Here is a 25,265-nt window from a genome sequence, read left to right on the forward strand (position 1 = left end):
CCCTAGGATAGGAGATTTGGGGGTGGGTCAGTAGAGTGGGCAGACCTGATGGGCTGCCATCTTCTATGTTTCTAAATTATTATATTTTTTAACTCTCATTGATTTCTGAGGTTCAGCAGGTTAGCCTCCGGTTACCTACTACTGTTTCTGGTATTCTTTTAAGTACAATAAAGCAAAGCAACACATGTGGGACAAGGGAGTCCCAGCCGGTCAGTCTAATAACACCAGCCAGATCAGCCAAATAAGAGCCGAAACATAGAAACATTGAAGATGACGGCAGATAAGGGCCATAGCCCATCAGGTCTGCCCACTCTACTGACCCACCCCCCAAGTCTACTATCCTAGGGATCCCACTCCTGGCGACAGGTTCCCTTGGCTTAACCCTCTAAGGGATCCCACATGGGCATCCCATTTGCTCTTAAATTCTTGCACACTGTTTGCCTCGATCACCTGCACCGGGAGCTCGTTCCAAGGATCAACCACTCTCTCGGTGAAGAAATATTTCCTGGTGTCGCCATGAAATTTCCCGCCCCTGAGTTTGAGCGGATGCCCTCTTGTGGCTGAGCGTCCTTTGAGAAAGAGAATCTCTTCTTCCATCTCGATACGGCCGGTAATATACTTAAACGTCTCGATCATGTCTCCTCTCTCCCTACGCTCCTCGAGTGAGTACAGGCGCAAATTTTTCAGCCTTTCCTGTGGCTTGAGAAACACCAAGCGCTTCTTTTCAGGCCAATCGCCAAACTAGTCATATTTCTGCAAGTCCCAGAGGTAGATTTTACCCTACGGAGTTTGCCGGGATAATCTAAGTAAAATTATTCAGCCAGTGTGGCTTCATTGCCTTACAAAGACGTTCCCACACACACACAAAAAAATTGTGCCCAATTTTTAATTTGATATTTTTTAATATTGTAGCTTCCTCCTTTCTACCCTCTCTCAGGACACCCCCCTCAAAAAAAAAAAAGAGACCCCTATAAAGAAGTACATGCTAGAGAATGTCTGCCTAACTTACAGAGCCATTTTGAGAATCCGGGTCTTAGTGTGTTTTTTGTATACTTAAAAAAGGCAACATAGGTGACAAAACCACTTCTTTAGAAGCATCCTTTTCCCTCCTGTACTTCCCCTACTTACTCTCCCTTTTTTTCTGGATGTATTTTTTATATACTCTCATGTCCTTTTCTGCTAGTCTTGTTTGTTCTCATTAGTCCATTTTCCATTTTTAACATTTTAAGTTGAATTTTAAACAATTTTCATTGTAAACCATTTAGCTATTACTTGATAGACGGCATATCAAATAATAAATGAACTTGGGACTATGTGCTTTCTTCAACTCCGATGTCAAAGTTCAAGAATCCTCTCAACGGGAGCTAAAAATGCAGGTTTGACAAGCCTAGACCTCGCACCTGTGGCTAAGGGGTTACGAATAATTCCTTCCTTTTAAAAAAACAAACAACTTTCTCACCTGGAAGGTCAATGATCAGCCACCCATCATCTTCCGTTTCAGACAGGAAAGGCTTCGGCTCGACCAGGGTTTCGGCTGTGTCCTCGCCGAAGAAGAGGCTGGTGATTCGCTGGAACATGGTTGCGGTAGTGGTGGTGGTCGAGGAATGGCTTCAAGGTGAACCTTACTGAAAAGAAAGAAGCAGGGGGGATGGGATGGTGTTTCGGCCTCAGGTGGCTGCTAATGTGCTTTTCCACAGTGTAGGAGCCTCTTTTCTGTACAGGGATCTTAGCTGAGAAGAGTTCTGTATAGTGCAATCATGAGGAGTTTGTTCACTTGGCTTCAATGCGAAAGACCTGTCAAAAGGAAGAGAAGGCAATTCAGTGCTTTTACCGATACACAGCTAGTAACCAATATCTGGTGCGTTTGGGGGTTGCATCCTCCTCTCTTCCCCCCCCCCAGCCGTGCGCCCCTTCTCTTCCCTCATACCTCTTTCATTTTTCCTGCGTGAGCAGCATTACAAACTTGCTGCCTGCATTGGTGTCGCCTCTCTCCGATGTCACTTCCAGGCCCAGCGCCTAGAAGTGATGTCAGAGGAATAGGCGACACGGCGTGGGCAGCAAGTTCGTGCCGTTGCTCTCTGCTGGAAAATTTAAAAGGTACGGGGGAAGGGAAGGGGGGGGCGTAGGGTGGGGAGGAGGGTGCCACTGCCCCAGGCACTAGTTTTTGAGGCTTTGTTTAGTTTTATTAAAATTTTTATTCAATCCGCAATATCATAATTTCAAAGTGATTTACAAATAAAAGAAGGGGTCCATCATGTTTAAACTAAACTAAACCTTAAGTTTATATACCGCATCCTCTCCATAATTATAGAGCTCGGCACGGTTTACAAGAGTTTAATATAAGGCAAGAACAGCATAATGGGGTTGGAGGTTGAGTATAAGGGAGAAGAGAGCATTACATTTTTGAGAATAGCCTGGTATTCAGGTGCTTTCGGAATAGTTAGAAGGAGCCCAGATTCCGTAGTGGGGCAGTAAGATTATTCCAAAGCCCTGTGATTCTGAAGAAGAGAGAATTCCCCAATGTTCCCGCATAGAGGATACCTTTTAGCGAGGGGAAGGACAGTTTAAGTTTTTGGGTGGACCTGGTGGAGTTCCAAGATAGAATTAGGGGAGGGAGGATGCCGTGTAGGATCTTAAAAGCTAGGCAGGCGCATTTAAAATGAACTCTGGAAATTACTGGAAGCCAGTGAAGTTTGGACAGAAGTGGGGAGACGTGATCAACTTTGCTTTTTGCAAAGATCAACTTGGCCGCGGTGTTCTGAATTAGCTGAAGTCTTTTTAGACTTTTTTCAGTTAGGCTTAGATGGATGGAATTACAGTAGTCTAGTCTGGAGAGGATGATAGATTGAACAAGGATGGCAAACTGTTGTTGTCGGAAGCAGGATCTCACTTTCCTCAGCATGTGGAGGTTAAAAAAAGCATGATTTTATCAAGGAGTTGAGATGGTCATTGAAGAAAAGAGAAGAGTCGATAATGATGCCTAGAACTTTGCCTGAGAACTCAAGCTGCAGAGTGGCGCCTGAAGGAGGTGAGAAGAGGGTAGGCAGCTGATCCAATTTAAAATACATTGACTACAAAGACATTATAAGCCTACATGTGAGGAGAGTGAGAAGAACTACAATAAATACAGAAAAGAAAGACAAAAAAGGTCAAAACATAAGGGGGTAAAAAGTTTCTCTGTTTTTTTATGGGGATTACCCTCATTAAGCCATTGACCCTTCATGTTAGACTTTAAAACATTAACTCCCTACAATGTTAAATTCATATAGAAAAATTAACAAGATCAAGTTAAGTGATCAGGCAGAGTACGGTACAGGGATTCAAACAGGGATTGGACGGATTCCTGAGGGATAAAGGGATCGTGGGATACTGAGGGAGGAGCTGGGATGTAACACAAGTATAGAAAGCTAACCAGGTAATAAGTATAGAAACCCAACCAGGTCGTGCATGTGCAAGACCAGAGGGTTAGGACTTCGATGGGAAGATAGGACTTCAATGAGAAACCAAGGTGGCAAGGGAGCCCCTTCTGGTGATTCAGACCTGTTTGGGCCACCGCGGGAGCGGACTGCCGGGCAGGATGGACCTATGGTCTGACCCGGCGGAGGCACTGCTTATGTTCTAATGTTCTTAAGTTAAAAAAAAAAATCTTTATATATTTTACAATCAAGCAAAATGAACATTTTTTGCCATAAAGAGATGCAACAGAAAAGCTTCCAATATAATATGACTAACATACTACGCGAGTCCCTTGGGTTTGCTAACTCAAATACTTACTAAGAGGCCGTTTTAGCAAACGGCAGTAAAAAGAGGCCTTAGCTCGCCCTTCCCGTGAGCCAAGGCCATTTTTACGGTTCATAGACAAAAGCGCCGAAGACAAAAGCGTGTGCCGACAACTGAGTGCAATACGGAAGCGTGCGCCAAAGAAAAAGAGTGTTTTGGGGGGCTCTGACGGGGGTTTTTGTTGGGGAACCCCCCCACTTTACTTAATACAGATTGCAGCGGCGTTGTGGGGGGTTTGGGGGGTTGTAACCCCCCTTATTATACTGGAAACTTAACTGTTTCCCTGTTTTTTAGGGAAAAAGTGAAGTTTTCAGTAAAATGTGGGGGGTTACAACCTCCCAAACCCCCCACAACGCGGCACGATCTGTATAATGTAAAGGGGGGGTTCCCCCTCGCCCCCCCCGTCGGAGCCCTTTTCTTCAGCGCGCGCCTTCACGCTGTGCTCAGTTGTCTGCGTGCGCCTTTGTCCCGGTGCGCTTTTGACCTGACACCCATTTTTACTGCTGGGGTAAAATGGCCGAATTTCCTATTTTTTGTTTTAACGGCCACATACTAATTTTGCCATCGGCATGCGGCCATTAAAACAGATTAGAGAGTGAGCCGTTAGCACCATCCATTTTGCGGGCTTATGCGCTAATCGGTTAGCCATTGGAAATGGAGATATGCTGATTGGCAGAGAACATGTTCACCCTACATCCCCAGTACAAAAAAATACATTTCATTTTTGGGTGCGTGAAGTGCGTGCATAGCCCTAAATTAACACAGGATGTTTCAGCGTACCATGCGGTAACATAGTAACATAGTAGATGACGGCAGATAAAGACCCGGATGGTCCATCCAGTCTGCCCAACCTGATTCAATTTAAATTATTATTTTATTTTTTTTTTCTTCTTAGCTATTTCTGGGCGAGAATCCAAAGCTTTACCCGGTACTGTGCTTGGGTTCCAACTGCCGAAATCTCTGTTAAAACTTACTCCAGCCCATCTACACCCTCCCAGCCATTGAAGCCCTCCCCTGCCCATCCTCCTCCACACGGCCATACACAGACACAGACCGTGCAAGTCTGCCCAGTAACTGGCCTTAGTTCAATCTTTAATATTATTTTCTGATTCTAAATCTTCTGTGTTCATCCCACGCTTCTTTGAACTCAGTCACAGTTTTACTCTCCACCACCTCTCTCGGGAGCGCATTCCAGGCATCCACCACCCTCTCCGTAAAGTAGAATTTCCTAACATTGCCCCTGAATCTACCACCCCTCAACCTCAAATTAGAGGTTGAGGTAGAGCCTTTTTTTTTTTTTTCTGAAATACGCACGTTAATGCAGCTTTGTAAAAAGGCCCCTAAGACTCGCCAGGTTTAACAGACACAAACCTTGACAACTGTGAAGGATCAACAAAATACTGGGATTGCCTTGAAATAAACACAACGCAAAAGTGGCTCCCGTCTGCTCCAGTTTGGGTCTTAACCCTTTAATTGGCAGATGGTGAAAGGGCTGCTTTACGTAACTTGATGCTGAACGAGAGCAACAGTGGCAAGTAACAGGCATTTGGAGATGCAGCTCTCCCATAAGAGCCATAGAAGACATGTTGCTTCTGAGCAACAATGCCAAAGGGTTAATAACATCACATTACATTACATTGGCGTCTTCTATCCCGCCAATACCTTTCAGTTCTAGGCGATTTACAAAAGAATTGGCCTGGGCATTCACAAGGAGATTACAAGGTTGATAGTTGGAAAATGCATCAAAATCTTTGGTTATACCTGCTATACGCCTAGGTCTAGGTCAGTCCACCTCTCGTCCTTTCCCCTCCTCTAAAAAACGCCTCTTTTCGCTCTATGTGTTTAGAGGCAGGTGAAAGGCCTAAGCTGGTTATGGGTACTTGGACGATCAGGCTTTTTGATCATCCAAGTACCCATTTAGGCCGCTTTTTAGACCTTATTATTATTATTATGAGCCCCATAAGTTCATAAACCTCAAAGAACATTTTAAGGAGCCAGTCTCAGAATCTAAAACTAACTGTATTAATATACGACCAAATCTTTTCCAGAGAAAGGAAATTGGTAAAACTAAAGGACATAATTTGAGGTGGAGGGGTGGTAGACTCAAGAGTAATGGTGGTGGAGAGGAAAACGGTGGTGGAATTCGAAAAAGTGTGGAATAACCATAGAAGATCTCCAACTAGAATCTGAACAGGCAAACTTTCACGGTCTGAATCCAGCAAAGGAGATGGTTTGGAGAGGCTGGAGTGAGCGTCAACGGCAGCTCCAGTAGTTGGAACCTATGGACAGTACCGGGTAGACTTCTAAGGTCTATGGCCCAGAAAAAACAAAGAAAAAAAAAAAGACATTTTAATTTAATCATGAAATTGTAATGCATATAAATTACAGGGCAGACTGGATGGGCCATTCGGGTTTTTATCTGCTGTCATTTACTATGTATAATCAGCATAAACAGGCATCACCAGTTCTTCTCCAGGAAATCAATAACTATACTGACACAGGGCTTATGTGGAAGAATGAAGGAGAAATGGTTACAGCAGAGAACTTTCCTTCACCTTCCCTCTATAAGTCTCCTACTTATCCATCTACCTCCACCAGTCATTCCCTACTGACCTACTATAACCATACAACCCCCACCTCAAATTACTAGCATGCCACCCCCAGACTTTTATTCTACAACTTTATCAGCAGTTTCCAACCTGTGGTTTGAGACACTATTATTTAAAGTGAGTGAGGTGGGAGCAATGATTTGGGGGCTTCCTAAAGAACACAGCTGTGCAAGTTTGTTGGCAAAACCATTACCCATGGCCTGGTATATGGACTAGGGGACCCCACAGGGATCTCCCTTATTCCCACTCTTGTTTAGCTCTTTGAGACCATTTTCTTCATGCACAGTGATGTGCCTTCAAGGTTCAGTTCTTGGGCCTGCTCTTTTTAATATTTTTGTAAGCGATATTGCTGAAGGGCTGACTGGTAAGATTTACCTCGTTTCGGTTGATACCAAAATCTGCAATAGAGTTGAAACCCCTGATGGTGTGAACAACATGAGAAAGGATCTAGTGAAACTTGAAGAATAGTCTAAAATTTGGCAGCTAAGATTTAATGCTAAGAAATGTAAGGTCATGCATTTCAAATGCAGAAACCCAAGGGAACAGTACAGTTTATGGGTGAAGAACTTTTGTACATGAAGAGGAGTGTGATAGTATGTGATGATCCTAAGGTGGCCAAACAAGTTGAAAAGGTGATGGTGAAAGCTAGAAGGATGCTAGGGTGCATTGGGAGAGGTATTGCCAATAGGAAAAAGGAGGTATTGATGCCCCTTTATAAGACTCTGGTGAAACCTCATTTAGAATATTGTGTACAATTCTGGAGGTCACACCGTCAAAAAGATACAGGATGGAATCGGTCCAGAGGAAGGCTGCTAAAATGGCCAGTGGTCTTCATCATAAGGCATAAAGATCTCGGTATGTATATTTTGGAGGAAAGGCGGGAAAAGGGGAGATATTATAGAGACGTTTAAATACCTATATGGGCTCTCATTTGAAAGGAAGCTCCAGAAGGAGAGGGCATAGGATGAAGTTAAGAGGCGATAGGCTCAGGGCTCAGGAGTAATCCAAGGAAATGCTTTTTTACAGAAAGGGTGGTAGATGCATGGAAGAGTCTCCCGGTAAAGGTGATGGAGACAGAGACTGTCTTTGAATTCAAGAAAGCATGGGAGAGTAGGAAATAGTGGATACTGCAGATGGTCAGACTGGATGGGCCATTTAGCCTTTATCTGCCATCATGTTTCTATAACCATAATGCTCTATGACCTCACAATACAGGTGTAAAGAGCCTTAGTTTATAGGAAGAGGAGATGCAAATGTTAAGAGCATTAGCCAATAGGGAGAGGAGGAGATAGTGGATACTGCAGATGGTCAGACTGGATGGACCATTTGGCCTTTATCTGCCATCATGTTTCTACTTGTATGATGATGACACTTCATTTTTGACTACTTTACAAGAAGTCATGGGTCAGAAGTAGTTCTCAGAGTTTAGGATTGGATGCAGAACCATGAACTGCAGATACCCACAAACAATGTCTCAGGAAAAATCATATCTGGCAGGGATAAAATTTTCCTCTATGAAGTGAGGTGAAGTTATTAGGAGAACTGGTAGATTCTAGGTCAAATATGTCTTATGTGAGCATAGAGGTAAAATTGTCTATAGCTTTAGACTTAGCTAATAGATGAAGCACTTTTTGGAACCTAAATATTTAGGTAAAGTCACTCAGGCTGTGGTTCCTTTTGATTGTTGTAATCTGGTACTAATGGGACTTCTGAACCCAGCAGTTGCGTAGGCTTTCAGACCTTCAGAATACAGCAGCCAAAGCCTACAATGGGGCATTGCTTTCTAGTTCATGTCTTTTTAATTCCTTCAGGAGTTTCCTGTAAGAGACTTTCTAAAAATCCAGATACATTTCTTCAGCTGGCTCACTTTTATCCACATGTTTATTCATGTCTAGCAGACAATGAGGCAATACTTCCCCGGCTAGGTCCAAGTTGGCTTTGTTCCATTAAATCATGAATGTATGTTCAGTAATTTTGTTCTTTGTAATAGTTTCTACTATTCTGCCTGACACTAGCTAGTGTCCTGGATCTTGTCTGGGACCTGTGGCTTAGTAAGGGAGGGGTGGGGGGCGGACCGCCCTGGGCGCCTACGCCTCTCCTCCACTTTGCCAGCGCCAGCAGCATCTTCCACCTGCTGCTCGCACCGGTCTCGGCTCCCTTCCGATGTCACGTCTTGGTCCTGTGGAAGATACTGCTCGCACCAGTGAACATTTCAAGAGCTATGCGGGGGCAGGGGGGGCACATGGCACCACCACCGCCCTGGGCGCCAACCTCCCTCACTAAGCCACTGCCTGGGACCCTCACTAAATGCCTAATCCTATCTATAGTACAACAAGACAGTAGAAGAAAGGACCTTCAGCACTTGTGCATACCATCACCTTACAAGGTGAACAGCTCGTGTAACACAGGTATTTTCCAGCATCTTTGAAGCCTTATTTTACAGCACCTGGCTTTTAACCTGTACAAAGAGGTGCCAATTGTCTTTTGGCTACGTTTTCTACAGGGAAATTGGCCTTACAAAATTACGTCTTGTCTCCTCAAATAACTTTTCAGCAGTTCATCCCAAATTTCCGTCATAAAGTCGCCAAGGGTGACTAAGAGGGCGTAGGGGCCAGGAAATGACTCTGCTCACAAGTTGTGAGGAACACATATGCTGAGGGAATGTCTGCCACAGCAGTACGGGGCCCCACAAGGACAACCCTGTAGGTCACAGAACATCCCTTGACCTCCGCTCTCAGCTTCTGCTTGCCTGTGGCTTGAATTTAGCCCACGGTGGGCAGTGTATCAAATGCCCAACCCTTTACAGAAGGGATAATATTTTAGTTAATTTATACACCGCTTATAACCTAAATGGTTTACATTCAGGTACTCAAGTATTTCTCCCCATCTGTCCCAGTGGGCTCACAATCTAACTAATTGGCAAATGTTATCCCTGCCGGACATGGTTTTTCCCGAGGCATTGTTTGTGGGTACCTGGAGCAGTGGCGCATTAAGTGACTTGCCCAGGGATTCAATCTGCAAGCTCATGGTGCCGAGGCCACAGCCCTAACCAGTGGGGATGGAGAAAAGCATAGCGATCGTTTCCAAAAAGAGAAAAACTTCTCAAAAGCAGCACAGAGTAGCACATGGATATTTTTCCTGCCAAAATGTCTAGACCACAATATTTGAAAAGGCAGAACTGCGATTTTTTTTCACTGAATGTATCCAAATAGCAAGGTGCATGTTGGAGGCAAGTTTTGGGTGGGTTTAAAATCTGGACATTTTCTGCAGTAATGGAACAGAAAAAAAAAAACCCAACAAGTTCAAGGCAGAAAAGAAGTAATTTTTATCTAGACCCGTTTCGATCATCACAGTTGGGGGGAAAAAAAAAAAATGCCCTTACTAGCCAGCTGACCCCTCCTTAATTCCCCAGTGGTCACTGACCCCCCTCCAAAGAAGGGGAAGCAACCAATGGCATAGCGAGGGTAAGACTGTGGCACCCACCCCACCCCCCTCCTGCCATCCGCATGCTTCTTCCCTTCCCCCATACCTCTTTAATGTTCCTGGCAACAACCCCAAGCTGCTGCTCGCACCAGCGTCGGCTCTTCCTCCAATGTCACTTCCTAGGCGAAGAGCTGACGCTGGCGTGAGCAGCAGCTTGAGGGTTAAAGAGGTATGGGGGAGAACTCCAATTTAAACTGCTTCACTAGGCTGCAGGGGCTCAGAGCTGGCCTCTAGGAATCCGCTGAATGTGTGAAGTGTAAGTGTATGACTGGGACTTTACTGCACATGATTACTGAATGCCCAGTTTGGGGGTGTATATTGGAATGGGGTGCAGAGCTTTCTCACCGTGATCCTGGGAGTATCTGTTCAGTGGTCCTACCTGATTTTAGTGCTCAGGGCTCGATCGCCGACCATTGGCGCTTTTTATATGCTGCTCTCCTTGTGGATAGACGATGAATCTCTGGAGTTGGTGGGGTGGAAGCGCTCCCTCAGGGAATTGGCTCATTGGGAGCTGCGTAGCAATGGTGGGACTTTAGGGGGACTGTACAGGTCACTTTGGGAATCCGTCATCGCTGAGCTTGACCCTGTGTGATGTTGGTTCTTTTGACTTTTTCCCCAGTTGCTGAACCGGGAGGGAAGGGGCTTTTGTTTGCCTGTGTGGGGGTGGGATTTTTATACCAACAATGGGAGCAAGCCAACGGTTGGGGAGTTTATATTCCTCTCTCTCTTTAGTGCTATTTGGGAGCTGGGGGGGGGTTCCGGTTTATAATGCCCAGAGGGGGCTCACGCTCGTCCCACTTGCCCGTTTTGATTTTTGGGTATATCTATTTCAATGCTTTGTTGGGCACTGAGTTGGGATGCATCTCTCCAATATGCATTTTTTCTGGTTATGCCTCCGACTTGTTTGCTTTCTTAATAAAAACATTTCAAACCCCCCAAAAAAGAGGTATGGGGGAAGGGAAAGGGTGCACACATGCGGTAGAGGAGTGGCAGGGAAGGAGAGGAGGACATGTGCCGGCACCCGGGGTGGGCTGCCCCTCTTACTACACCTCTGACAGCAACAAGGACACACCAGGTTCTATAATAGCTGCAGATATATTGGTCATTCCTAAGAAAGCAAGTGGATCAAGTAGCCTAGCAGTCATTGCAGTGGACAGTGAACAGACAGAACCCAGGTTCGATTCCCACTAACTCTGGAACCCAGAAATAGATAAGTGACCTGCAAGCCTGAGGGCTATTGTGGTGGAGCTTTATGAATAGTTGATGCTCTCTGTTCCTGGAGGGTCTCGCTTAGTCCCTGGGTTCCTTTAAGTGAAGGCCACTTCATCCACTACTAGGCTACCCCTCTGCACTGCTGAGGTATCTGTAAGGCCAGTTCACAAGGAATGCTGCCAAACAGATGTCCCTATGGCTTGGTTTTTTTACGTTTTTCCCTGGGACTTCCCCCACCCCCCTAAAAAAGAAAGATACTTACAATGGACATGTTTGGCCTGAAAATATCTAGCTCAAAGCCATAATCAAACCAGAAATTTAGATGGTTGCGAGCTAGATATTTTTGGCAAAACATCCCAATTTGGACTTGGACATCATAGGACGTCATATTGAAAATGCTGCTCCACCTGAATTCAAGAAAGCAAGGGACATACAGAGCATCTCTAAGTGAGAGAAAATGGCAGAGCTTAGCAGTTAATATGGATGAACAGACTGGACATCATTCAGTTCCTCATTCCTGACTGTCTAGTCATAAGAACATAAGACTTGGCATACTAGGACAGACCAAACGAAGGTCCATCAAGCCAGTATCCTTGTTTCCAACAGTGGCCAATTCAGGTCCCAAGTACCTGGCAGAAACCCAAAGAGTAGCAACATTCCAGAGCTGAGATTGTGATGTCATATTGCCTCATTCCACCAATGCCTAAGAGCCAACTTCATCAGTGAAGTCACAGTGACTTGATTATCCTATACTTGGCTCACATAAGAACATAAGAGTTGCCATACCGGGAAAGACCAAAGGTCCATCAAGTATAAGAACATAAGAAGAACTGCCGCTGCTGGGTCAGACCAGTGGTCCATCGTGCCCAGCAGTCCGCTCACACGGCGGCCCCCAGGTCAAAAGACCAGTGCTCTAAATGAGTCCAGCCTCACCTGCGTACGTTCCAGTTTAGCAGGAACTGGTCCAACTTTGTCTTGAATCCCTGGAGGGTGTTTTCCCCTATAACAGCCTCCAGAAGAGCGTTCCAGTTTTCTACCATTCTCTGGGTGAAGAAGAACTTCCTTACGTTTGTACGGAATCTATCCCCTTTCAACTTCAGAAAGTGCCCTCTTGTTCTCACTATCTTGGAGAGGGTGAACAATCTGTCTTTATCTGCTAAGTCTATTCCCTTCAGTATTTTGAATGTTTCGATCATGTCCCCTCTCAGTCTCCTCTTTTCAAGGGAGAAGAGGCCTAGTTTCTCCAATCTCTCACTGTACGGCAACTTCTCCAGCCCCTTAACCATTTTAGTCGCTCTTCTCTGGACCCTTTAGGAGTAGTACTGTGGCTACCAGTGCTGGACGCAGTACTCCAGGTGAGGGCGCACCATGGCCCAGTACAGCGGCATGATAACCTTCTCCATCTGTTCATGATTCCCTTCTTTATCATGCCTAGCATTCTGTTCGCCCTTTTTACCGATGCCGCGCATTGCGCGGACGGTTTCATCGACTTGTCGATCAGAACTCCCAAGTCTCTTTCCTGTGAGGTCTCTCCAAGTACTGCCCCAGACATCCTGTATTCATGCATGAGATTTTTGTTACCGACATGCATCACTTTACACATCCACATTGAACCTCATTTGCCATGTCGATGCCCATTTTTTCAGCCTGATTATGTCACATTGCAGTTCTTCGCAATCCCTCTGTGTCTTCACTACTCTGAATAACTTCGTATCGTCTGCAAATTTAATCACCTTACTCGTCGTACCAATGTCCAGATCATTTATAAAGATGTTGAAGAGCACGGGTCCAACACTGAGCCTTGTGTCACCCCACTGGTGACGCTCTTCCAGTCCGAGTATTGTCCATTTACCCCCATTCTCCGTTTCCTATGCTCCAGCCAGTTTTTAATCCACGTGAGTATTTCACCCTCGAATCCATGGCTCGCAATTTTCCAAAGTAGTCGTTCATGTGGAACCTTGTCGAAAGCCTTCTGAAAATCCAGATATACGTCGACCGGGTTGCCCTTGTCTATCTGCCTGTTCACTCTCTCGAAGAAGTGCAGCAAGTTCGTCAAACAAGATCTGCCTTTGCTGAAACCGTGCTGGCTGGTCCTCATCAGACCGTGTCTGTCAAGGTGATCAATGATGCGGTCCTTTATCAGCGCCTCTACCATCTTTTCCGGTACCGAGGTCAGACTCACCGGTCTGTAGTTTCCCTGATCTCACCTCGAACCTTTTTTGAAGATCAGCGCAACATTCACCACCTTCCAGTCTTCCGGAATCTTTCCCGATTTGATCGACAGATTGGCTATTAAGCAGTTCAGTTAGAGTCCCTCCATCCAGTCCCGGGGATTTATCGCTCTTAAGCCTATCGATCTGCCTGCATACCTCTTCTAGCCCAGTATCCTGTTTCCAACAGTGGCCAACCCAGGTCCCAAGTACCTGGCAGAATCCCAAAGAGTAGCAACATTCCAGAACTGAGATTGTGATGTCATAATGCCTCATTCCACCAATGCCTAAGAGCCAACCACATCGGCAATGTCACAATGGCTTGATTATCCTATACTTGGCTCACATAAGAGCATAAGAATTGCCATACTAGGATAGAGCGAAGGTCCATCAAGCCCAGTGTCCTGTTTCCAACAGTGGCCAACCCAGGTCCCAAGTACCTAAGCTAGATCCCAAGTAGTAAAACAGATTTTATGCTGCTTATCCTAGAAATAAGCAGTGGATTTCCCCAAGTCCTTCTACTGTAAACATCACTGACCTTAGTCAGAGTCACTATTGCTTAAGCATGCAGCAGGATGCCAAGGGCTACAGAAAGTTAGATTCACTAATAAATGCCTTGCTTTCACCACTTGTGCTTTTCCGATTATACAGTGGAAGAGCTGGATCCTGAAACCGCCACTACGTTCGCTCAGTACGAATGTTCTTTTTCATTTTCCATTTGTCAGTTTCAGCATTCTAGACATTTGCTTCTTTGGAAAACTTATTTTTCAGACCAGACCTACTTTGAAATTATTGGCTCCTACTAGCGACAGACATGCCCTACTAAAATTATAGCTAAAGCCATTTGCACAACATTGGTTTCACAGAAATCAACCCACCATGCACCAAGAAAGCGAAGAACCTGCTGGAATATAGAATCGTGGGAAGGCTACTAGATGGGAGAAAGTGTTTTCTCTCATGCAGCCAGGAAAACACTGGCAGGCTGCCCGCTCTATTTTTAGACGATTATAAAAACCAGTGTCCCTTTTTAGATTCATCCCATTCCAGATATGCGGTGACCAAGGGCATGAATCTGTGCCCTGCCCCCATGACGAGCTATCAAATATGGCAACACCCCATTCTTCAGCTTCACCCCAGCCGGCCAAACCACTTCCACTGAGCAAAGAATGCTAAAATTAAGGGGGGTGGGGAGGGGGGTTGCACATTCCTAACACAAGGGCTTGATATGAAGCTGTCCAGCCGCCCGCAATGAGTCATACAGAATTCCGTTACTGTTTATTTCTATAGCTCTGCCAGACAGACGCAGCGCTGTACATTAAACACTCAAGAGACGGTCCCTGCTTCAAAGAGCTTACAATCTAATTAAGACAGACACACAGGACAACTCTAATGGCACGATATTCACTTTGCCAAGGACACACATGCCCCGATACTAAGAACATAAGAACATAAGCAATGCCTCCACTGGGTCAGACCCGAGGTCCATCGCGCCCAGCAGTCCGCTCACACGGCGGCCCAACAGGTCCAGGACCTGCGCAGTAATCCTCTATCTATACCCCTCTATCCCTTTTTCCAGCAGGAAATTGTCCAAACCTTTCTTGAACTCCAGTACCGTACTCTGTCCTATTACGTCCTCTGGAAGCGCATTCCAGGTGTCCACCACACGCTGGGTAAAGAAAAACTTCCTAGCATTCGTTTTGAATCTGTCTCCTTCCAACTTTTCCGAATGCCCTCTTGTTCTTATATGTTTTGAAAGTTTGAAGAATCTGTCCCTCTCTACTCTCTCTATGCCCTTCAAGATCTTGTAGGTCTCTATCATGTCTCCTCTGAGTCTCCGCTTTTCCAGGGAGAAGAGCCCCAGTCTCTCCAATCTTTCAGTGTATGAAAGGTTTTCCATGCCCTTAATCATTCGTGTCGCTCTCCTCTGGACCCTTTCAAGTATTGCCATATCTTTCTTAAGGTACGGCAACCAATACTGAACACAGTACTCCAGGTGCAGGCGCACCATTGCCCGATACAACGGCAGAATGACTTCTCACGTTCTGGTCGTAATATCCTTCTTAATAATACCCAACTATTTCAGTTACTCTGCACAGTTCTTCCACCATCCTGGCAAAGTCTGGCTCACTGTAGGGATGGGGGGGAGGAAAAGATGCCCCTCTAACTTGAAGGCAACAGAGGCTTCCAAGATGCAGGAAGTAAACGCTACAAAGAGGAAACACATCAAATCAAATGAACGGATCATATCTGTATCCCTCAAGCTGCTTCTACAGTACTGCCTGAAGGGACACGTATCAAGTCCTTAGGCTTTGTTTTCAAGCTGTAAAAACCAGACCCTGTTTGTCTTTCCCTTTTTGAAAATACTACAAGGACATGTATGTTTAAACAGAGATGTTGTGAAGTGAATTCAATTGTTTTGTTAAGCCATATTTACAGACAGATTTAGATTAGAAGCTCTGCTGGTTAAGGCTTTTTCTGACCCTCTGTGGACTTCAGTCTCCAGATAGAAAAAATGCTGATGTCTTTAAAGTTTCATGTGACCTGTGTCCATATATGGTTTGTGTTTACATCACATGCTGACAAACCTGATTCATATAAAAGATGTGAAACTCATAATAAAATTTGGACATGTTTTGGAAGATGATTTCTGGTCTTTAAGATATGTCCCCAGGTACCTGACTTCCAAATGACAGAGACAGAGAAAGTATGGGGCAGGAATTGGGACCTAATCTTTTTCACTGCCTCATCCGATGAGCTTTGCAAACAGTAGAAACAGTCCAGTCAAGTCTCCTTCAAGCACATTTATAAGGGACAGTCTGAAAATCGGACTGGTTTCCGAACCCAGCTTAGAAAGCGACATTTCTGAAGTTAGCACTGAGACAGTTCACAGATGCTGGCACTGAAGTCTCGTTTTACACATGCCAGCTTCTGCACACCAGGCACTTCCCATGCAATAAACTTACATAATTCTTAAATTCCCTGAAAATGATCTGAATCTTAATCCACAATTAGCAAATGACGCAGAGGTGTATTCTCATCCCCGATTCTTGAACTAGGGGCAAATTCATCCAACCACCACTTTTCTGTTAAGTTCCCACCATACTCACATTTCTTAGAAAAGGCGATTATTTTGCCCTCAGAGAAAAAGAGCGAATAGCAGTGGAGTACAATCAGTCTTCCAACCCTGGAAAGCAACAAGGGTTTCTAAGTGGTACAGGGTGTTCGTAGCAAAAGCTTGCTTCCTGCTTACCTTTCTGAGGAAACTCTCCCAGACCAATCCCCACTGGTAAGTCTACAAGGGTTTTCCTAAAAAACTCGTATCATGCCTTCATGATCATCCTGGTCTAAGAATTACATGTTTGTCTATACCGTGTGTACTGGAATGGAATTCTACCCATGTGAATTAGGCTGGCAAATAATTAGATGACTTCACTAGTACGTCAACTTAGAGACTGGCTTAGGGACCTCACTAGTACGTCAACTTAGGGACCTCACTAGTACGTCAACGTAGAGACCTCACTAGTACGTCAACGTAGAGACCTCACTAGTACGTCAACTTAGAGACTGGCTTAGGGACCTCATTAGTACGTCAACTTAGGGACCTCACTAGTACGTCAACGTAGAGACCTCACTAGTACGTCAACTTAGAGACTGGCTTAGGGACCTCATTAGTACGTCAACTTAGGGACCTCACTAGTACGTCAACTTAGAGACTGGCTTAGGGACCTCATTAGTACGTCAACTTAGGGACCTCACTAGTACGTCAACTTAGGGACTGGCTTAGGGACCTCACTAGTACGTCAACTTAGGGACCTCACTAGTACATCAATTTAGGGACCTCACTAGTACATCAATTTAGGGACTGGCTTTAAGCTCCCTGGTGAAAAGTACTGTAGGTTTCAAAAGCTATTCACTGACATATTGAGTTAATCCAATAAAAAGATATAATCGATAACTTGCTTATAGACCATGATTTCTACATCTTCAGAGATGATAATGCTACCAATACTACTTTCATGAATTGAACAGATAAAGCCTCCGAGATCATCTAACCTGTCCAAGTTACATCCCATTATGGGATTCATCTGTATTATGGATATCCATTAAAGAGAGATTCGTTTCCAATTGGTTGGACGTAAGGAACATGTCTCAATATATTCTGCCACCTGCAGCCCTGATGTTTAAGCAAGAAAACCAGCACCAGAAGGCATTGAAGAACTGCTAAGGACACTATTTAACTAGTTTCTATCCCGTTTTCCCTAAAGAGCTCAGAACGGGTTACAGGTTAAACATACATAAAATACAGTTAACAGGTTACAATTTGAACTACTGAATTTATCCTAATTTCACAGATACTATTACTGTCCATTCAGTCGTGTCTGACCCTTGGATACTCTTTAGGCCAGTCCTCGCCATGCTTTTAGGGTGCCAGGGTGATAAGAGGCAGCTTCATGATTGGATAGGTCTAGATGAAAGCTTTTGGGTGAGAAATGGTGGGCAGCAGCGGCCAAGGAGGAAGGGATGACTGCCTTAAATTAAGCAGTCAAACCACGCCTGTGCCCAAGGAATGCTGTCCATCCCTCTTCAGAAAGTAAACAAGAGTGTGGAGTGCTCAGAGGTCCTTGAAACAGCACCGATGTGTCTTCCTGGAATGTCCCAGTAAGAAATGGCTGACACAGCCACGGAGAAAAGTTAATTTAGCATTGCAACAGAGCAACGTTAGTCAAAAGAAAAATTACACTGTTCCACCCTCTGCAAGAAAAGGAAGCAGGATCAAGGGTGGGAGGAGATTACTTTCAAAGTGTAAAATCATCCTTTGTATGTTGTCATTTGCCTCCAAACATCAAAAAGATGTGGAAACCGAACGCAATGTGTACACTGGTTTTACCCTTCTCAGATGTCGAGATCATTTTTTCCACTTGTTCCACCCTTTAATTATTATTTTCTACTCCAGCCATCATTCGTTAACCAGATACGGCTCCGCTAATGGTCTAGCACAACAGAATCTCCCTCTCCCCTCCCCCATGCCACCAACCCTACCATACACATGTGCTTTAGAATATTAAGAGAGAGGCAGATGAGGGAAAACATGTATTTTCCAAAGATGATGTCATCAATCTGCAGCCATCCATATCCCACCGAGCCCCGACAGAATCAGAACCCTTTGTTCCGTGATTTTCTTTGAGGTAGCTCAAGGGATGGTTAGCGCGGGAAGGGTCACTTGTGCCTTAATAGACTGGTGGGAGATCATTGCTTCTCCCCGAGTCAGTACAGAGTGATTGTCTCACAAAAGGATCACTATACAGAAAAAGGGCGGAATCGAATTTAAACATAAATCAATTAAATTACATCATAGCTCGAGTTGGCTCTAGAAGTTGGGAAGCAAGACGAATGCAAGGCAGGCTTTCTACAATCTGTGCCCCAAAATTGCCAGGGAGAACTAAGAATTAAAGTATTCACACTCAGACAAATTTATCTCCGTCACCGTACGGACTCATTTTCCTGCCCCCGCGAGTTCTTTTCCTATCCCTGCAAGCTCTATCCTCATCTGCACAAGCCTCAAACACTTTAACATCCTAAGTAGCAACATTCTAGAGCTCCGATTGTGATGATTTCAGGTGCAGTGTATCTCTCTGGGGGCTAATTTTGACATCTACCAGACAGGACTTAAGAGATCTGGGCTTTCTTTCCCACTACAAAAACATTTATAACCGCTCTGCCACCTCTCTGTCTCCTGCCCACCCCCCCCCCCTTCCTATCCCTAAAACGCTTTTATGTTTTCTTCATATATACCGATATCTGTCAACATTTACTTATTTCTGATCTGAAGAAGAAGAATTACCTTCGAAAGTTCATCATAAAATGCATTTAGTCTAATAAAAAAAAAGGTATCATCTTATTTCCTTTATTTCTTTAGATTACCTTTGGGGGGGTAGAATCATAAATTTGATATTAGTGGATAACTGAAGCAAGTTAGCAGTGGGGGAGAGGAAGATATTCTTTCGGTTGAAAGGAATAGTATTGGGATATTATGTTCCAACATTGCATCACAAACTGCCTATATGAGGTTGTCAAGATGGCAGGTCGCCAACGGCCAGTGGTCAATCGTGAAGACATGGAAGCTGCAGAGTACCAGATACAATGCTGGCCACCTTGCTGGGCAGATTTGATGGGTTTATCTGCCAAAATGTACTATGTTAACCACAGAAGCCTTGAAAACGTATGATTTTAAAGTGTTTGGAGCTTGTGAAAACAGAGCTTGCAGGAATGGGGCAGGGGCAGGGACAGGGAAAATTTGTCCTGCATCATCCTCTAAATTGGGAACTGCAGCCCTGTCGACAGGAAGTTCCAGGTTGCTGGAAAAAGAAGCCAGTCAGCAGAAACTAGGGGCCCCAGTTCAATGTGAAATCAGAAGGCAGAGCTTCACCACTGTTAACCAAGTCGAGGCTTCTCAACACCAATGACCTTCTTATTGAATATAATCCCAACGTGTTTTTGGTCTTCAACCGATTCAGAAACACATGGAATTGGACTCCAGAGAGTCACAGCTTAGCTTTAGGCATTTGAACTTAACCAATCGCACACAGATTAAACAAACCCACCCACCTAGGCTTATACTTTATGGACATCTACAGGTACTGTGGTCTTATAAATTCACATTAGTTACTTCTTACAGCCAAGAAAAGGGGAGACTGGCCAGCTGGAATTAACATGGCCAAGGGGAAACCTCAAGGGAGCCTTTAAGATGGCAGCAGAAGGGGTACGGGCAAAGCATGGAGACAGGGGGATGAGGGAGCATCGATGCAAGTATGAATTCAGGCAAGGGAAACTGTGGGTGACTTTCCTCACCGTCTGGCCAGCCTTATCACTCACCTACCTGCCTAAAAATTGTAGGCTTGGCACTCCCACAGAATTCATCTGTTCGCCTTCCCCTCACTAAAACTATGTCACTCCAAAAGATTCCTTGACAAAACCTTCGCCTTCCAGGCCGCCAAATTGAACACATGGCTAGCTAGCCCAAATGGTCCTCGAGGCCCCCACCTACCTCGGATTTAGAAAATTACTTAAAACTCATCTATTCAATGGAAACTACCGTATTTTCGCGGATATAACGCGCACCTGTGTAAAACGCGCACACGGGTATAGCGCGCAGAAATCATGATGACATGTACAAAAACTTTTGTATACCGCACTCACGGGTATACCGCGCATGATGCCCGACGCTCCTTTCGCCCGCCCTGACTTTCCGTGCGCTGTCCCGACTCTCCGTTCACCCCCCCTGACTTCCGTGCACTGCCCTGACTTTCCGTGCGCTGTCCCGACTCTCCGTTCACCCCCCCTGACTTTCCGTGCACTGTCCTCCCTTGAAGTCCTGTCCCCCCTTGAAGGTCTGTCCCCATCCTGAAAGCCTGATGCCCCCCCCGACGTCCGATACATCCCCCCCCCCCGGCAGGACCACTCGCACCCTCACCCCGAAGGACCGCCGACTCCCCAACAATATCGGGCCAGGAGGGAGCCCAAACCCTCCTGGCCACGGCGACCCCCTAACCCCCCCCCGCACTACATTACGGGCAGGAGGGATCCCAGGCCCTCCTGCCCTCGACGCAAACCCCCTCCCCCCAATGACCGCCCCCCCCCCCCAAGAACCTCCGCCCGTCCCCCAGCCGACCCGCGACCCCCCTGGCCGACCCCCACGACACCCCCACCCGCCTTCCCCGTACCTTTGTGTAGTTGGGCCAGAAGGGAGCCCAAACCCTCCTGGCCACGGCGACCCCCTAACCCCACCCCGCACTACATTACGGGCAGGAGGGATCCCAGGCCCTCCTGCCCTCGATGCAAACCCCCCTCCCCCCCCCAACGACCGCCCCCCCCAAGAACCTCCGCCCGCCCCCCCAGCCGACCCGCGACCCCCCTGGCCGACCCCCACGACCCCCCACCCCCCTTCCCCGTACCTTTGGTAGTTGGCCGGACAGACGGGAGCCAAACCCGCCTGTCCGGCAGGCAGCCAACGAAGGAATGAGGCCGGATTGGCCCATCCGTCCTAAAGCTCCGCCTACTGGTGGGGCCTAAGGCGCGTGGGCCAATCAGAATAGGCCCTGGAGCCTTAGGTCCCACCTGGGGGCGCGGCCTGAGACACATGGTCGGGTTGGGCCCATGTGTCTCAGGCCGCGCCCCCAGGTGGGACCTAAGGCTCCAGGGCCTATTCTGATTGGCCCACGCGCCTTAGGCCCCACCAGTAGGCGGAGCTTTAGGACGGATGGGCCAATCCGGCCTCATTCCTTCGTTGGCTGCCTGCCGGACAGGCGGGTTTGGCTCCCGTCTGTCCGGCCAACTACCAAAGGTACGGGGAAGGGGGGTGGGGGTCGGCCAGGGGGGTCGCGGGTCGGCTGGGGGGGCGGTCGGAGGTTCTTGGGGGTGGCGGTCGTTGGGGGGGAGGGGGGTTTGCGTCGAGGGCAGGAGGGCCTGGGATCCCTCCTGCCCGTAATGTAGTGCGGGGTGGGGTTAGGGGGTCGCCGTGGCCAGGAGGGTTTGGGCTCCCTTCTGGCCCGATATTGTCGGGAAGTCGGCGGTCCTTCGGGGTGGGGGTGCGAGTGGTCCTGCCGGGGGGGGGATGTATCGGACATCGGGGAGTCGGCCGGGCAAGAGGGCTTGGGCTCCCTCTTGCTCCGATCGTGGATGCGGGTGCGGGTGGGAGCGCGTGCGAGCGGTCGTTCGGGGTGGGGGTGCGAGCGGTCCTGCTGGGGGGGTGAATCGGGCGTCGGGCGGGGTGGGAACTATGTTTAAAAACTTTTGTATACCGCGCTCAGGCATATAACGCGCGAGGGGTATGCGCGGTAGGTAAAAACGCGTATAACGCGCGCGTTATATCCGCGAAAATACGGTACTCTTAATCGCCCCCTCAACGAACCAAAACCTACAACTCCCCCTCTTCTGTACTCACCCAACTTACATTCCCCTTATTCCCCCTCCTTGACCTACTCCTTCCCTCTCTACCCAACCTCAACTACTTCGTTGCTTGCAACTCTGTTCAATTGTAATGAACCACTTGTAACTTGACTAACAAATGTGAACCGCCTAGAACTCCCTGGGTATGGCGGTATACAAAAATAAAGTTATTGTTATTATTGTAGCTTCACAAGGTAGAGGGATTCTGTAGGGATGGGGGGTTTGGGTATGGCTTTACTGTTCTGGTTGGAAGTTGTAATTTTCTTTGAATTCAATACAAAGATTTTCAAATAAAAAAATATAAAATTGTAGGCTTGGGTCACGAGTCATGATGCTACATTTCTGTTGCCTGGTAGTTACTCATCACAGTGGGAGAGGAAATTCTGGTGAACTCAAGAAGGGAGCTCATTCAGAAGTCTTCTTGGCAGTGCAGAAGGGTGTTGCCAGCAGTGGAGGGATTTGAAGAGGGGCAATTACACAGCATAGAGGTTTACGCTGGAGCTGAGGGTTAGTTCATAGATCTCTTGCTCTCTCTTCATAGGGGGGAGGGGAAGAACCATGAACAGGTCAGTTACTATATAATGGCTCGTGGGGGGGTTCACAAAAGTTATGGCCCTCTCATGTTGCATTATTAAGGGAGGGGAGGGGTGACACACCTGCATGCCTAAGTTAGACCTTAGAATTATAGAACACACAGAAAAATGAAGGCAGATAAAGACCATATGGCCTATCCAGTCTGTCCATCTATTATCCATCTACTGCTGGTGCTTCTTCACGTTTTTCTTATGCTCAATACGAAGACAGGTTTTGTGTGCTCCTTATCAAGGGGCACAGGGGTGTCAAAGTCCCTCCTCGAGGGACTTTTCAGGATTTCCCCAATGAATATGCATGAGGTCTGTTAGCATACAATGAAAGCAGTGCATGCAAATAGATCTTATGCATATTCATTGGGGAAATCCTGACAACCCGACTGGATTGCGGCCCTCGAGGAGGGACTTTCACACCTCTGGGCTAGAAGATTTGGTCTACAGGGGCATGCTTACTAAGCTCTAAGCCAGTGGTTCTCAACCCTGTCCTGGGGGACCCCCAGCTAAATGGGTTTTTGAGATATCCCTAATAAATATGCATAAGATACATTTGCATGCCTGTCTCCTCCATTACATGCAAACCTCTCTCATGCATATTCATTAGGGATATCCTGAAAACCCAACTGGTTGGGGGTCCCCTAGGATAAGATTGAGAACCACTGCTCTAAGTACTGCACAGACCTTTCTGGATGCCATGCAAAAAGTTGCAATTTATTTTGTACTTTACCAGCAGCGACTCAGATAAATTAAAAGCTGTCACCAACCATAATGTAACTTAACAGTAGGTAACACAGATGAGTTAAAAAGAAAAAAAAGGTTTGGAGAAGTTCCTGGAGGAAAAACAGGCATGGGGGAAGCCACTACTTGGCCTGGGATCACTAGCATGGAATTTTGTTACTATTTGGAGATTCCAGGACCTGTTCTTGGAGAGTCTGGGATGTTGCTATTATTTGTTATGTCAGATTTCTTAAGAGCCTGTTGGATGCCTTCTTCATGAACACACTTTAGCACAGGAGGATGCAAAGAAAGGCAAGCCCAACCCACCTTGAATCGTCTTCGCTGCCTCCATCCCGAGATTCCGCATCCTGCTGAAAAAAGAGGAAAACAGCTTTGAGCTCTCTATGCAAATTAGAGACTGTGCCAAAACGGAAAGCTAGGCTTTGCAGCAGAGGTCCCCAACCACCATCTCCATAGTTTCCTTCCCCTCAACTTCGTGCGTGCTCCACACTTTTCTGTTTCTGAGATTCCGGATGCGCCAACATTTTCGCAAGTCCCCCACGCGCATGACTGCCTCCAGAGCTTCTCCTCTGATGCACTTCCTGTTTCTGCCTGGGTGGCTTGCGTTGGAAGAGAAGCTGTGGAGGCAGTCGCCTGTGCGGGACTTGCGAAAATGTTACCACATCCGAAACGGAAAACTCTGGAGCGTCCGCGAACTTGAGGGGAAGGGAGGGAGATGGCCCACCAGGGGAAGAGGGTCAGTGGCGCTGAAGGGAAGTGGAGGGAGCGGGGGAAGGGTAACAGACGCTGAAAGGGGAGAGCAGACTCTAAAGAGAAGTGGAGAGAGAGAGAGAGGGAGCAGGCATTAGAAGGGAGGGGAGAGAGTGAGGGGAACAGACGCTGAAAGTGGAGAGAGAGGAAGCAGACACTAGAAGGGAGGGGAGAGAGTGAGGGGAACAGAAGCTGAAAGTGGAGAGAGAGGGAGCAGACAGTAGAAGGAAGTGAGGAGGAGAGAAAGGGGAGCAGACGTTGAAAGTGGAAGGGGAGAGAGAGGGGAACAGACACTGGATGGGAGAGGATAGAGAGGCGAGCAGACTCTGGAAGGAAGTGGAGAGGAGAGAGCGAGCACATACTGGATGGAAGGAGGGGATAAAGAGCACATGCTGGATTGGGGAAGAGGATAGATTTAGTGAGATACTGGAAGGGGTGAGCGAAAGGGGTTGGCAAGCTATAGGTAGACACAATGAAAGGGAAAATGAGGACTGGAAAGTAAATAGACAAGAGGTAGAAAACAAATTGAGAAGGAAGAGCTGAAAAAAAGGAAGGGAAAGGAGAGATACTGGAGCATTGGGGAAGGGAGAGGAGACAGATACCAGATCTGAAGGGAGGAAAGGAGGAGAGAAATGCTAAAAACCACCTGGGGGAGGGAGTGAGATGGACGGGAAGAAGACAGATGTCAGACCATGGGGGGAGCTTCCGGAGGGAAGAAGATAGGTGCCAGACTAATTGAGGGTGGGAGTGGACGGAGAGACAGTTTCTGGTAGAGGCATAGAAATAAAGCAGATGCCATATGGAAGAGGCAGAGAGAAGGCAGACAGTGGATAGAAGGAAGAGAATGACAAGAAGATGAGGAAAGCAGAAACAAAAGGTAGAAATTTCTATTTCTTTTTTGCTAGAAATGTAATGTATAGTGTATAAAACTGCCCTACGAACCCACCCCC

At 46.7% G+C, this 25,265-nt stretch overlaps 1 protein-coding gene across 3 annotated transcripts in view; it reads right to left on the reverse strand.

Moving 5' to 3' along the window:
• TP53INP2 (tumor protein p53 inducible nuclear protein 2) overlaps positions 1-25,265 on the reverse strand; it is a 57,986-nt gene that overhangs the window by 26,546 nt on the left and 6,175 nt on the right. For 2 of the 3 annotated variants that reach the window (XM_033962856.1, XM_033962853.1), the window contains exons 2-3: positions 23,872-23,915; positions 1,460-1,794 (exon numbers count right to left, since the gene is read on the reverse strand). In XM_033962856.1, coding sequence (XP_033818747.1) covers positions 1,460-1,577 — 118 coding nt within the window. In that variant the 5' untranslated portion in view covers positions 1,578-1,794; positions 23,872-23,915. The remainder of the gene's footprint in view (positions 1-1,459; positions 1,795-23,871; positions 23,916-25,265) is intronic. The other variant, XM_033962855.1, reaches the window with a different exon arrangement.

This window comes from Geotrypetes seraphini, chromosome 11 (genome assembly GCF_902459505.1).
Source record: "Geotrypetes seraphini chromosome 11, aGeoSer1.1, whole genome shotgun sequence".
Classification (NCBI taxonomy): Eukaryota; Metazoa; Chordata; class Amphibia; order Gymnophiona; family Dermophiidae; genus Geotrypetes; species Geotrypetes seraphini.